We start from the raw sequence: 15,085 nt of genomic DNA on the forward strand, positions 1-15,085 counted from the left end.
GTCAGAATCTCTGCTGGAAACCAGTCAAAGTTTAAACTGTTCCCTCAGAGACATGAAACTTTATCAAACTTCACTCTCAGCAACAAGATCTCTTTAGAACGACTTCACCGTTTTACAAGACTGATATGACACAGAGAGAAGCAGCCAATCAGAGGACTAGCTGCTGATATTTAGCTTTTTTTCCAGGAGACATGATGTGAGGGATGAATGAGTGATGATGTTCTGATGAATGATTGGACTGCTGCTCTCAGTGTTTCCTCTCCAGATGAAGGTGTGGACTCTGCTATGAGTCAGTGTGAGGACAGAGAGGAGGGAGTCCCTCCCTCTAAAGCCACTCTGTGTGGGGAACATGACAGCCAGACCAAAGCTCAGAGGTGAGAGGACCATCTCTAACTGTCCACCAATCAGATCACTCCACACACTACAACACTGTCGAGGGCGACCAATCTAGTTCTGCCAGCTGGAAGTCCTCACATATAATATTCTTATTAGACATTAGCATTACTATTCCACCATCATGGTCCCCCACAGCATCATATTCAACCCTGTGCTGCATACTGCACTGAATACAGCTTTAAAACATGTCTAAATTAAATGTTGATCATTGATCATACACAATGTTAAAAAGAACTACCTGGATACAAATATACTGTACAGATGATGTATTAAACTCCTGAAAGGTTTTGTCTCAGTGTGTAGTGCGTGCAGAATTTATCTTGTGTTTCTATCAGGAGGAATCTGGAAGAACCTGAACCCAGCTGTGTGTCCATGAAGAGTGACCGGTCTATGGGTCCTCCTTTATACTTTAAAGATGGACGCCACTCTGATGATCAAAGGTGAGGATTTCAGAAAATAAAATGATGTGTTTTTATTTATTGTGAGATCTTCGGGTTTTAGATGTTTTAAAAAGTGTTTTAATGGACGGTGACGGCATGTGTCTGGTCAGCTCAGCTTAACTCAGCCTCAGATTCATAGTTTATTAATTACTGTACACCTGTCTATTAGAAACATCATAGGCTATACACTCACCGAAAGGATTATTAGGAACACCTGTTAAAAAAAAACGGGTCACCAAGGCCCTAATTTGGTACATTTTGGAGCTGACATTAGCTAACGTTGATGTAAACACAAATGTATCCGAAAATATTTAAGCAATTTAGTCTTGACCGGTTACAGAATAAAATCCTTTGTGAGAGGACGAGACCAAACCACATCTTGAGTAGCTACAACACTGTCGAGGGCGACCAATCTAGTTCTGCCAGCTGGAAGTCCTCACATATAATATTCTTATTAGACATTAGCATTACTATTCCACCATCATGGTCCCCCACAGCATTATATTCAAGCCTGTGCTGCACACTGCACTGAATACAGCTTTAAAACATGTCTATATTAAATATTGATCATGGATCATACACAATGTTAACAAGAACTACCTGGATACAAATATACTGTACAGATGATGTATTAAACTCCTGAAAGGTTTTGTCTCAGTGTGTTGTGCGTGCAGAATTTATCTTGTGTTTCTATCAGGAGGAATCTGGAAGAACCTGAACCCAGCTGTGTGTCCATGAAGAGTGACCGGTCTATGGGTCCTCCTTTATACTTCAAAGATGGACGCCACTCTGATGATCAAAGGTGAGGATTTCAAACTGATAATCAGCAGGACTAGTAAAGGTTTACCACTACAGGGAGTCCTCTGATTCACTGTTAACATGCAAACATCACTTCATGGACCTTTACTTTGTATGTGTCTCTGTGTGGACAGACATAATGTGAGCTAATTCTTCCTGATTCCTCCACAGAGTGGACCAGGAGAGCTCAGAGGGTCCCAGTGGTCAGTCTGCCCAGCAGCATCAAACACACCTGGACTCCATATTTATGGTCTGTACATGTACAACAAATACTTTTACATCTATTCTGTTCACAATCATCTCCATGCTGCACTTTTTAGACCAGTGTCCAACATGGATCTGAGGTTTGCTTCCATGATTTCAGTTTGATTTGTCATTCATATAATCTTCTGTTCCAGCTGCTGGAGGAGGAGATCGGGACTTTTGTGAAGAACGAGCTGAAGAAGATCCAGAATGTTCTGAGTCCAGATTACCCAGAATGCTTAGAGAGTCAGCGGGAGGATGAGGAGGTGTTGGACGGTGAGGATGAAGAGCAGAGGAGGAGCAGCAGAGAGGCATTTCTGAAGATCACAATGCACTTCCTGAGGAGAATGAAGCAGAAGGAGCTGGCTGACCATCTGCAGAGCAGTAAGAGGATTTCTCTAAAGATTTAACATGCTGGACAGTGTTTCCCACAGATTAGGAAGCAACTTGTGGCGGTGGGGTGGGTGTCGCCCCATGTCACCGGAAGGAGAGAGAGAGAGACGCAGTTGGATGCTGTCCTCATCTCCTACTTCAATGCCTAACGAATCAATCTCTTTCTCTCCCTGACCCTGTCTTTCACTGGTTGAAGCCTGAAATACTGTTAAACAAATTAATAACATAACTAATTACACTGGTCAGACTGTTGAGCTCTGTTTCAGTTACTCATCTGGATTGAAGCAGCAAACATTCAGTGTAAGAGTAAAAAATGACAACATTATTTATAATACGTTTATTTGATTCACAGCTGCTACATATAGTGTTTTGACCTCGACAACCCAACTGCATTTTAACGCAAACTTGCAACTGGTTAACTTTCTAAAGCAGGCGCAATCGCTTGTTTGCTGAGAGTCAGGTCGGTGATTATAAATGTGTGATTGTGTAAAGGTGTTCACAAGATAGAAACCAACCTTTTGTGAACTTGTGAATTTCGCCAGCCATCTTCTCTCCTTGATGGAGCCTCCAACATCACCTTACAGGCACCCTCACCGTAACCTTAAACATAACCATTGCCGTGGTGCCTGGAAGATGACGTTTGGTGACTTAAAAAAACCTAACACCGCACGGTGGGAGGAGCTGTGTATGTGTGCGAGACATCAAGTGACAGAGAGACGGTGGTGAGCAGGGAAAGGAAATGCAGAAGAACGTATTTTAAATAGCGTTTAAAAAAATAATAATAATAACAAAACGCAATGTGCGGCGGCTGGTGTTGATAGTAACAGCCACACAATAGTCTATGTGTGGGAAACACTGCCGGATAAATGGGACTTTACTAATGTCTCCAGAGATGGACCAAAATATATTCATATACTCATTCTCTGAGAAATGTTGAAATATGTTCTTTGACTTATTGATCTTCTTTGTTGTGTGTTTATTTAGGAAATCCTGCTGCAGGTGGTAAACGTAAACTCAAATCTAAGCTGCAGAAGAAGTTCCAGTGTGTGTTTGAGGGGATTGCTAAAGCAGGAAACCCAACCGTTCTAAATCAGATGTTCACAGAGATCTACATCATAAAGGGAGGGACTGCAGAGGTTAATGCTGAACATGAGGTCAGACAGATTGAATCAGCATCTAGGAAACCAGGCAGACCAGAAACAAGAATCAGACAAGAAGACATCTTTAAAGCCCCACCTGGAAGAGATGAACCAATCAGAACAGTGATGACTAAAGGAGTGGCTGGCATCGGGAAAACAGTCTTAACACAGAAGTTCACTCTGGACTGGGCTGAAGACAAAGCCAACCAGGACATCCAGTTCGCATTTCCATTCACCTTCAGAGAGCTGAATGTGCTGAAAGATAAAAAGTACAGCTTGGTGGAACTTGTTGATTACTTCTTTAGTGAAACCAAAGAAGCAGGAATCTACAGGTTTGAAGAGGTTGTGTTCATCTTTGACGGTCTGGATGAGTGTCGACTTCCTCTGGACTTCCTCAACACTGAGATCCTGACTGATGTTACAGAGTCCACCTCAGTGGATGTGCTGCTGACAAACCTCATCAGGGGGAAACTGCTTCCCTCTGCTCGCCTCTGGATAACCACACGACCTGCAGCAGCCAATCAGATCCCTCCTGAGTGTGTTGACATGGTAACAGAGGTCAGAGGGTTCACTGACCCACAGAAGGAGGAGTACTTCAGGAAGAGATTCAGAGATGAGGATCAGGCCAACAGAATCATCTCCCACATCAAGACATCCCGAAGCCTCCACATCATGTGTCACATCCCAGTCTTCTGCTGGATCACAGCTACAAATATGGGGGACATGTTGAAGACCAGAGAGGTAGGAGAGCTGCCCAAGACCCTGACTGAGATGTACATCCACTTCCTGGTGGTTCAGTCCAAAGTGAAGAACATCAAGTATTATGAAGGAGCTGAGACAGATCCACACTGGAATAAAAAGAGCAGGAAGATGATCCAGTCTCTGGGAAAACTGGCTTTTGAGCAGCTGCAGAAAGGCAACCTGATCTTCTATGAATCAGACCTGACAGAGTGTGGCATCGATATCAGAGCAGCCTCAGTGTACTCAGGAGTGTTCACGCAGATCTTTAAAGAGGAGAGAGGACTGTACCAGGACAAGGTGTTCTGCTTCATCCATCTGAGTGTTCAGGAGTTTCTGGCTGCTCTTCATGTCCATCTGACATTCATCAACAATGGAGTCAACCTGCTGTCAGAAGAACAAACAACCATTCGGCGGTCTGAAGTGTTCAGAGACAAATCAACACGTTTCTACCAGAGTGCTGTGGACAAGGCCTTACAGAGTCCAAATGGACACATGGACTTGTTCCTCCGCTTCCTCCTGGGTCTTTCACTGCAGACCAGTCAGGCTCTCCTACGAGGTCTGCTGACACAGACAGGAAGTAGTTCACAGACCAATCAGAAAACAGTTGAGTACATCAAGAAGAAGATCAGTGAGAATCTGTCTGCAGAGAGAAGCATCAATCTGTTCCACTGTCTGAATGAACTGAATGATCGTTCTCTAGTGGAGGGGATCCAACAGTCCCTCAGTTCAGGAAGTCTCTCTGCAGATAAACTGTCTCCTGCTCAGTGGTCAGCTCTGGCCTTCATCTTACTGTCATCAGAAAAAGATCTTGACGTGTTTGACCTGAAGAAATACTCTGCTTCAGAGGAGGCTCTTCTGATGCTGCTGCCAGTGGTCAAAGACTCCAACAAAGCTCTGTACGTGCACACACAACTATACAAATTTTTCTTAATTCAGAAAAAAATTTGTTTAATTGTTTTCTTATGTATTGCTGATTCCTCTTCAGGCTGAGTGGCTGTAACTTGTCAGAGAGAAGCTGTGAAGCTCTGTCTTCAGTTCTCAGCTCCCAGTCCTCTAGTCTGAGAGAGCTGGACCTGAGTAACAACGAGCTGCAGGATTCAGGAGTGAAGCAGCTGTCGGCTGGACTGAAGAGTACACACTGCAGACTGGAAACTCTAAGGTTATTCTACCTTTGTTAAAAACACATTACTACCTACGTTCTTCTTTTCTTAATTCATCAATTATTAAATGGACTGTCTGAATATCCTTTGTAGGTTGAGTGGCTGTAACCTGTCAGAGATGAGCTGTGAAGCTCTGTCTTCAGTTCTCATCTCCCAGTCCTCTAGTCTGAGAGAGCTGGACCTGAGTAACAACAACCTGCAGGTGTTTGACCTGAAGAAATACTCTGCTTCAGAGGACACTCTTCTGAGGCTGCTGCCATTGGTCAAAGCCTCCAACAAAGCTCTGTACGTACACACAACTATCCAGATTAAATTAAAAGAATTACTTTTGTTTGTAAATGTATTGCTGATTCCTCTTCAGACTGGGTGGCTGTAACCTGTCAGAGAGAAGCTGTGAAGCTCTGTCCTCAGTTCTCAGCTCCCAGTCCTCTAGTCTGAGAGAGCTGGACCTGAGTAACAACGAGCTGCAGGATTCAGGAGTGAAGCAGCTGTCGGCTGGACTGAAGAGTACACACTGCAGACTGGAAACTCTCAGGTTAGTGTTCAGTTTTTCTGAGATGTTATTTTCTTCGTATGTTCATTATTTAATTGACTGACTAAACGATTAAAAGAGTGAATGAGTCTGAGAGAGCTGACTCAGGAGCTTGCCAACATTGTAATGTCTTGAAATGACAACATTTTGTTATTTTGGCTCTGGATTTGAAATCAAACAATGATTATGTGCTTACAGTGCAGACTCTCAGCTTCAACATGAGAGTATTCACAGCTATGTTGAATGGACTATGCAGGAATTATGGTTGGACCCATATTTAAGGGGAAAAGTATTTTTACAAGAGGCTGCATCTGTTTCTTTGTGTCTGCATGTATGAGTCAGGCAGAGGTGGATAGATTACTAGAATATTATACTCAAGTAAAAGTACTGTTACTTGAAAGAAATTGTACTCATTTAAAAATACATTTGTACAAATGTAGTTCAATTAAAATAAAAAGTAGGTCAGTATAAATGTACTCTGAGTAAACGTTAGTGCGTTACATTTTTAAAAGGAGAAAAACATCATCAATATGACCCCTTAAGATGTATGTATGGCTGATTCTGTTTTATTAATGGAGCTGTGCGCACATAAAAGAGACTCATTTCCACTCTGACAGTTAGTCATAAGTGAATGTAGAAATGCTCAGCTGTTTGCATCTGTTTGCACTGTCAATGAGAAGAACTACAAACAAGTGCAACTTCACTGACTGGCGAGGTTCTGCAACAGAGCCAAATAACAATCAGTCATTCTCACAGAATCACAAACAATGTTCTACTCTGAGGTCACGTCTCTCACCTTAAATCTGATATCTCCCTTATTAAAACAACCATTGTTTGTAATTGTTTTTCTGTAAATGTATTGCTGATTCCTCTTCAGGCTGTGTGGCTGTAACCTGTCAGAGAGAAGCTGTGAAGATCTGTCCTCAGTTCTCAGCTCCCAGTACTCTAGTCTGAGAGAGCTAGACCTGAGTAACAACGAGCTGCAGGATTCAGGAGTGGAGCCGCTGTCGGCTGGACTGAAGAGTCAACACTGCAGACTGGAAACTCTCAGGTTAGTGTTCAGTTATTCTGAGATGTGATTTTCTTTGTATGTTAATTATTTAGTGAACTGATTAAACAAGATTAAAAGAGTGAATGAAGTTTAGAAGTCCTCTAGTCTGAGAGAGCTGACTCAGGAGCTTGTCAACATTGTAATGTCTTGCTTCACAGCACATAAACTTGAATTGGATATACAGTTAGGTCCAAATGTATTTGGACAATGAAAACATTTTGTTATTTTGGCTCTGGATTTGAAATCAAACAAAGATTACTTGCTTACAGTGCAGACTCTCAGTTTCAACATGAGAGTATTCACAGCTATGTTGAATGGACTATGCAGGAATTATGGTTGGACCCCATATTTAAGGGGACAAGTATTTGGCAAGAGGCTGCATCTGTTTCTTTGTGTCTGCATGTATGAGTCAGGCAGAGGTGAAAAGAGTACTAGAATTTCTCATTCAGCTTCATCCTTGATTTTAACTCCTGAAGCCCCTAAGTGACACTGATGGAACATCCTGATAGCGGACATGTGACAGTTTGTCAATTTTTGTTGCCATGACAACATTTCCAAGATGGCTGTGTGCATGGTCAACAGATTTGACAGAACTAGCCAATTTGTTTGTTTTGTTTGGTAAGATTCTAGTCATTTAAAGTTTCTAATGCTTACATAACAAGTCATATATTACAAGCCCATCCAACGCTGCTTGCAGCTTTAATTAGTAATTGTTGTCTTATGTTTTTCTGATTCCTCTTCAGGCTGAGTGGCTGTAACCTGTCAGAGAGAAGCTGTGAAGCTCTGTCCTCAGTTGTCAGCTCCCAGTCCTCCAGTCTGAGAGAGCTGGACCTGAGTAAGAACAACCTGCAGGATTCAGGAGTGGAGCATCTGTCGGCTGGACTGAAGAGTCCACACTGCAGACTGGAAACTCTCAGGTTAGTTTACTGCTGTTTGTGTTTGTAAAATTATTACACTCTGAACTCTTATTTTCTTCATATATTATTTATTATATTATGCTTTTTTGGTTGAGTGGCTGTAAGCTGTCAGAGAGAAGCTGTGAAGCTCAGTCCTCTAGTCTGAGAGACTGAGGATGTGTACAGGGTTTTCACTATGGCAAGCTGTTTTATCATTAAATAGCTGACTGGATTACAGATATCCATAATTAAATTCTTCCTAGTCAAAAGGAACATTTCAGATAATCACAAACTCATTCTTCCTGAGCGCATTTTTTCTTTTAAGTTCCTTCTGTATACAGGTACAGATGAGCTGCCTATCAGGTTTCACTTCATCAAAGTTGATTGAAACAGTTTTTTTGCCTAAAAGATCTTGTTCAGTGTTCGTTAGTACCTTGTCAACCAAAGCTAGTGTTAGCTGGTAACTAAAAGGAAAGTCTGTCGGTTTGTACAAGCAGGTGAATGGCGTCAGTACCTGGAGGTCCACGTTTACCTGACCATAGCTCTGCGCTGGGTGAGGTGGAAAGAGTACCAGAATATTGTACTCAAGTACAGTTATTTTAAATATGTTATTAAAGAAAAAGTACTTTACGAATATTACCGACTAAAACTGTGTTTGCACAAAGACAGAGATATGCAGACGCAGTGCTTTCAGTATTATAAAGTTGCATGAACCATATGTTGATACTGTTTTAATGATCAATTATTGTGGAACTGGACGCACATACAGGAGCCTCATGTTCACTCCCACAGTGAGCTGTAAGTGGATGTTGAAAAGCAAACCGGACAGACAACGACAGCTCTCCCACTGTTTCTCTGTCACTAACTGATTAACTCTGGTTCATGTTTAATGGAGGATCTGAGTGAAGGTGTGAAGAAGTGTATGAAGTTGATTCTGACTTTGTTTCTTCCTGCAGGATGGACCATGGTGGACTGCAGTGGTTGAGACCTGGTCTGAGGAAGTGTGAGTGTGTTTAAAGTTTGATTAATGAGAAATCAGCTGCATGTTACACTAGATTTTTACATTTTCTTGACTGAAGTATGATGATGAATTTCTCCAGAGTTTCAGTCAGGATCTGTTTTCTGTCAGTGTGGCTGGAAAGATGTTATAATTCAATCAATCAATTTAAAATCCACAAACACAAACTGAACAAAGTGATCCAACAGAACTAATACTTTTTCATTTTATTTTATTTTATTTTTATTTAGTCTAGCCAACAGAAAGCTAACTTTGTTTCCTTTGACTGTCACTGATATTAGAGTTTTCTTCTCTGGATGTGTTTAAAAACCTACAAGCCATGAACACAACATGACATAGTTGATATCTACAAGATGTAGAATAAAGTGAGTTGAGGTGGATTTACCTTCCAGTTCCTCCCTGAATGGAGACCTGGGACCAGATATACGACACATACGCACAAATACCACAAATACTTTCACATATAAACTGGTATTTCTATAAACGGAAGGTGTGCACGTCACACTGACTTCAGACTAGGGGTGCACCGATCCGACTTTTTCAGTCCCGATACCAATACCGATGCCAGGGCTTTGTGTATCTGTCGATACCGATACCGATCCGATACCGTTAATGAATTAATAATAAACTGTATACCTTCCTTCCACCATGTGGAAGACACTAAAGGCACCAGACCTTCCTAACTAAAAATTACTTTCCTAACTAAGACAAAATAACATAGATGTAATGTATTGAATTCTTATTTATTTGTTATTTAAAAACCAATTGTGCATTCAAATCGAAAATATAATGTAATCAAACTTCTTAAAATAAATTTAAATACATAATAATGGGCCATCAATAATGGGCCACCTTTATATAGGTTTATAATGGCTTATTCTACTGTCAGGAGTACATAGAATATCACAAAAACATGTTAATGTCATCATGTTTACTAAAAGCTTTGATTAAGGGTTTGCTTGGCTCCACAACATTATACAATAACTTTGTATGAAGGGGAATCCATGAAACAGTTACAGAAGCTAAACTATTTGTATTGTGCAAACTGCAAAGTAGTAAAATAAACTCAAATCGAATGAATAGCCTACACATACAAACAACTTTAACACCGTTTCCCTTTCAAAACTAAATAGTTGTAAGCTAGTTGTATAAACACTACCTTGGCCACAGGTAAGTTAGGTTGTTGTAGTGTGGTTGTAGTGGGGGTCTGAACGTAGCTCAGCTGTCAGCCTCCTTCGCTGTTTGAATAACGTTAGCAGGTTGGCGGACGTATTTCAGCGAGGCGAGACATCTTAAATCCAGAGTTTTAATCATTGCTCCGAACCCGTCTTTCTCAACGGTCTGTAGCGGGACCGGAGGTGGATTGCGTTCATAACGTTGCTCCGCTGCATGCTTGAAGTGACAGGTCTTTAACGTTAGCGCAGTAACGTTAGCACGGCCGAGTAACGTTAGAGCAACGGGCAACAACCGTGGCTAAATTATGTCCGATTTGTTAGAAAGAAAAAAAACTTGGGAACAACAGACGGCTCCTCTCTTGAGCACACGTTGTTCTGGTGTATCTCTGGTCTTTCTTCATCCTCTAGCTAACTTTCTTCTCGGTTGTTGTGCAGTAGCGACCGGAGCCTCTCCCAGCTTAACAGACTGTTCTGCTACCTGGCTAGCTAGGCTAGCAGCTGTAATGTTACCCAGCATGCCATTCGGCGGTGTAGCTACATTTGTAAATGTAAAATTATTAGTGTTAGAAACTGTTTAAGTCTCAAATTGTTATATGCTTTGGTGTTTTATCCTTTTAAGAGAGTTAGTTGTGGGTTATTAATTGTTGTGTTATAAAGTTACTACCATGAGTGAGAAGGGTACGCAGTTAACAGGGGCCCCGGTGCTGCGACGGAGTGTAAAAAAAAAAACAGCTATTTTTGCAATATCGGGGCCGATATCTGATCCAAATATCGGATCGGTGCACCCCTACTTCAGACCAGCGTACACATGGTTTTAGAGCCAGCTGCAGGTGATCAGGTGGAAATGGAAAACAGGCTGAGAGACAGAATCGTAATAATAAAACATAGTTTGTTGTGATTGCTGTAAATCTGTAAATCACCATCAGATTCCATCAGATTCTTTCAGTAATTATCAGTAAAGTTGTTAATAAATCATCAGATGATATCCTGCAGCTGTATTATGTCTTGTTCTCTCCATCAGATGCCTGTGAACTGGAACTGGACACAAACACAATAAACAGAAATCTCAAACTGTCTGACAACAACAGGAAGGTGACATATGTGGGAGAGGATCAGTCATATCCTGATCATCCAGAGAGGTTTTACTCCTGGCCTCAGCTGCTGTGTACAAATGGTCTGACTGGTCGCTGTTACTGGGAGGTTGAGAAGAGAGGAGATGTTTCTATATCAGTGAGTTACAGAGGAATCAGCAGGAGAGGAAACAGTGATGACTGTTGGTTTGGATGGAATAATCAGTCCTGGAGTCTGAGGTGCTCTGATGATGATGATGGTGGTTACGCTGTCTGTCACAATAACATAATAAGAATCATCACTTCCTCCTCTGTCTCTAACAGAGTAGCAGTGTATGTGGACTGTCCTGCTGGCACTCTGTCCTTCTACGCAGTCTCCTCTGACTCACTGATCCACCTCTACACCTTCAACACCACATTCACTCAGCCTCTTTATCCTGGGTTTATGGTCTGGTCTGGTTCCTCTGTGTCTCTGTGTCCTCTGCAGGACTGAGAGTCTCTCCTGTGGACAGAAACACTGACTGAAGATCAGCTGCTGAAATCAAAGTTCAGTCTGTTCACCATCACACACAGGGGCGCCATATAGGGGGGAAAAGTTAGGACAATTCCAAGGGCCCATGACTGACAGGCGGCCCACAAAATAGGTAAAAACTAATATAAAATGATTAAACCATCATCATTCAGTATATATATTTCAAATATAATAGTAAAATTGACGATCTCTTTGTTTTTACTTGTTTTTGGCAGTAAAAGTTAAATATCCCCAGTGACCAAAAAGTAAACATCCATATTGACCGACCACCCCCCTGTATCTGCATGAAATGGTTTGGTCCTGCCTTAGCGCACTGCGTGACGGTGTTTAGTTGCAGCAAAGCCGGTCTACGGAAAGCCGTTCCACTCCCTATCCAGCCCCATTGTACCGGATTTTGGTTGCAGTTCCACCAGAGTTCCACTGGGGGGGATCGCGGTCCAGTGCAAAATGAATGGGACTCTATGGAGCTAGACGGCTAAATTTGTCTCTTTCACCTGATTGTCGTTGAGAAACCTCAGATTTGATTGTAGTTTTTGCAAGTTCAACATGGATTATAGGTCGAAAGTTGAATGAACGAGTACTCATGTCCTTTTGATTTCTTACAGGGTGACTCGTTGTTGCCCATAACACGCTAGCATTCTGCTAATGAATGCTGATTGGTCAGTGAAGGAATGATTACGATCAGAGATCCCGCTTGACGGCATCCGAAGCAGAGCCTGAATGTCAGAGTGAATATTTCGTCGTGTGGTCTTTAAAACATCAGCAAACCTCTTTCTAGCACATGTATTAACAGGGAGAGACTAACCTATCAGCTGTGTTGTATTAACAGGGAGAGACTAACCTATCAGCTGTGTTGTATTAACAGGGAGAGACTAACCTATCAGCTGTGTTGTCGATGCCTCGAGAGCACAAAGGAAGCGACTCAGAGCTCGCCGTAAAGCAGTATCTCCGGCCGTATGTGTGTATGACGTCACTGACATTTTAAAAGGCTTTTTAGAACAAAAAAGTGACTTTAAAAAAATACACAGCGTATGTATTTTTTACCGCCTCTTTCCGAATGCAACATTCAAATTACTAGACAAAAAATTATATCCTGAGAAAAGTGGGTTTTGAGGGGTACAGCTCCATAGAGCCCCATTCATTCTGCACTGGCCTGTGAGCGCCCCCTATATGGAACTCTGGTGGAACTGCAACCAGTTCAGAACCCGGAAGTAACGAGGGAGTGGCACTTCTTCTTATATTAGAAGTTCTTTGGTTGCAGTCAGTTGATGCGCCAGAACTACAGTGACCACAATGTTGCCAAGTAACGTTAAATCAAAATCTGGTTTTCAAAAAAGGAAAGAGAGAAAAGAGAGAGAGGGGAAAGACAAAGGAAGAAAGGTGGGTAGTAGTCTGTGAGTGGTATTAACCTGTTGGCTTAATGTCCATAGTGAAATAAGCTAGCTAGCTAAAGACTAGTGCTAGCCTACATTTAATCACCATTTAATCAGTGCAGGGAAACGTTTAGCAAGATATTCATATTAAATCATTGTCCCTGCCCCTTTTAGCAGACTTAACAACAGATGAGTCAGCAGCACCCCAGTCTCCCCCTAACTGTGCCCCTCCCTGTCCCAGTGAGGAAGGTGAGCAACATTGTGTTCAATGACATGCCAGTTAGCATCATTGCAGGGAGTCTGTGGGGATTTCTCTGTCTCTCTTGCTCTTTTTACCATTACAAAAAAGGAAAATGAAATATTTGTTAATGACAAAAATTCAAACACATTAATAACAATTATTTTATCACATGATCATTATGAAATAAAATAAAAAACCTACTGTCTGTACTGGATGCTGGACAGTTGGAAACAGTGAGTAGCTTACCTGAGCCTGCATGTAAGATACAGACAATATTACAATAAGCCAGTTTGATACGTTCATTTAGATTGAATTATGGAACAACATCTATAGATACAGACTTTATCATTCCCATCATGAAGGGCAAGTTATTTGAGAAGCTTGCACACACACACACACACACAAAAAATCTATCGTATCTAATGTATGTAATCAAGTGGTGGTGATACAGAACTAGGTAATTTGGGTCAATGTTCTGTAATGTTAGTGCTATTTATTAGTATATGGCAATCTTGCATCAAATAGTGAACTACATACTAGACTTGCAGGCAGGGGTTAAATTGGGCCGGGGCTCTCCGGGGCTCAGCCCCAGCACATAAGCCTACTCGTGTCCGGATGTGCCTGCTTGCAGTCTAAATATGTCACAAAAAATATGATGAAAGTGATGCTTTTGAAAACATGATATTTCTGACAATAAATGAAAGATGTTTGAAATGGCATGCCTATTTTGTCTCGGCGGAGCTGAGATGAGAACAATCAGAACACGGCAACAACCCTCCCAGAACTGCAGACAATTCACCACCGCGGGTCAACAATAACGCCAAAGTGTCTCCGTCGGTAGGACTAACAGATAGAATGCCTTCTCCTAAAGCTCAAAACCCCGTTCGCAGCGGTGGAAGCTCGGTGCTCGGAAGCTCCTCCGGCCGCTACGAGTTCATGTTGCTGACCAAGCCGTGGAACCGGTTCTCGCTGTCGCATCTCCTCCAGCGGCTCGCATCCGAGCATCGGAGAGCCCCACTCGGTGCCGTGTGTGTGTGTGTGTGTGTGTGTGTGTGTGTGTGTGTGTGTGTGTGTGTGTGTGTGTGTGTGTGTGTGTGTGTGTGTGTGTGTGTGTGTGTGTGTGTGTGTGTGTGTGTGTGTGTTGTAGTAGTAAAGAGAGAATGGGAGAAGGAAGTTTGTGTGAGGTGGACCTGGTGACCACAGACCCAAATCTTCTCAGCTGTTGCTACTGTCAAGCTGCTCTGTCTCTTCATGTAGCACATTATGTTTGGCACATTGTATGGGTCACTTCTTATATCATAACAAGGTAATATAATGTGTAATCAAGTGATGAATGCCCTAATACCTGTTGATACTACAACAATGCAGAGTATAGGCTCTTAACCTTGCAGTTTTGCACATATCATGTAAGACTCAATTTCTCCATTTCTTTGCACAAAACTCTCCAGAAAGTGCCATTTAACGGTTTATTTTTCAATTTTTTTCCTGGGGGTGCATACCCCCGGACCCCCCTAGGGAGAGCCCCCCCACATAACTAATTCCAATTTAACCCCTGCTTGCATGCATGTACAAATCACCATCCGTAAATATTATGCTAGTACTAGTATTGAACTACAAGCAGCAAGACAGGTGCAAGCCTTTAATTAGAGTTCTGTAAAGCTTTTGATGGGACAGTTAGGTCCTAGAGATGTGGTGACAACAGCTGCACAGAGGGGGCCCAATTGGATTTTTTGTCATGGGGTCCAAAATTCCTGGCGGCGCCCCTGATTCACACACACTCTGCACTGTGAAGCAGATTTGTCTCAGACTCAAACAGTAAACATTAATTTGTCTGATTTCATCTCTTTGATTCTCAACATTTAAACTGTTGAACTAGAAACACTTTGG

General features: G+C 42.1%; 1 protein-coding gene across 1 annotated transcript in view; it reads left to right on the forward strand.

Annotated features, from left to right (window-relative positions):
- Positions 1-12,011, forward strand: part of LOC120573938 (NLR family CARD domain-containing protein 3-like) — a 91,434-nt gene extending 79,423 nt beyond the window's left edge. Inside the window, exons 4-12 of the mRNA XM_039823853.1 lie at positions 732-836; positions 1,534-1,638; positions 1,806-1,884; positions 2,033-2,261; positions 3,255-5,046; positions 5,136-5,309; positions 7,637-7,810; positions 8,746-8,792; positions 11,004-12,011. Of these exons, the coding sequence (XP_039679787.1) occupies positions 732-836; positions 1,534-1,638; positions 1,806-1,884; positions 2,033-2,261; positions 3,255-5,046; positions 5,136-5,309; positions 7,637-7,810; positions 8,746-8,792; positions 11,004-11,545 (3,247 nt within the window). The 3' untranslated portion in view covers positions 11,546-12,011. The remainder of the gene's footprint in view (positions 1-731; positions 837-1,533; positions 1,639-1,805; positions 1,885-2,032; positions 2,262-3,254; positions 5,047-5,135; positions 5,310-7,636; positions 7,811-8,745; positions 8,793-11,003) is intronic.
- Positions 12,012-15,085: the final 3,074 nt, after the last annotated feature.

This window comes from Perca fluviatilis, chromosome 15 (assembly GCF_010015445.1).
Source record: "Perca fluviatilis chromosome 15, GENO_Pfluv_1.0, whole genome shotgun sequence".
NCBI lineage: Eukaryota > Metazoa > Chordata > Actinopteri > Perciformes > Percidae > Perca > Perca fluviatilis.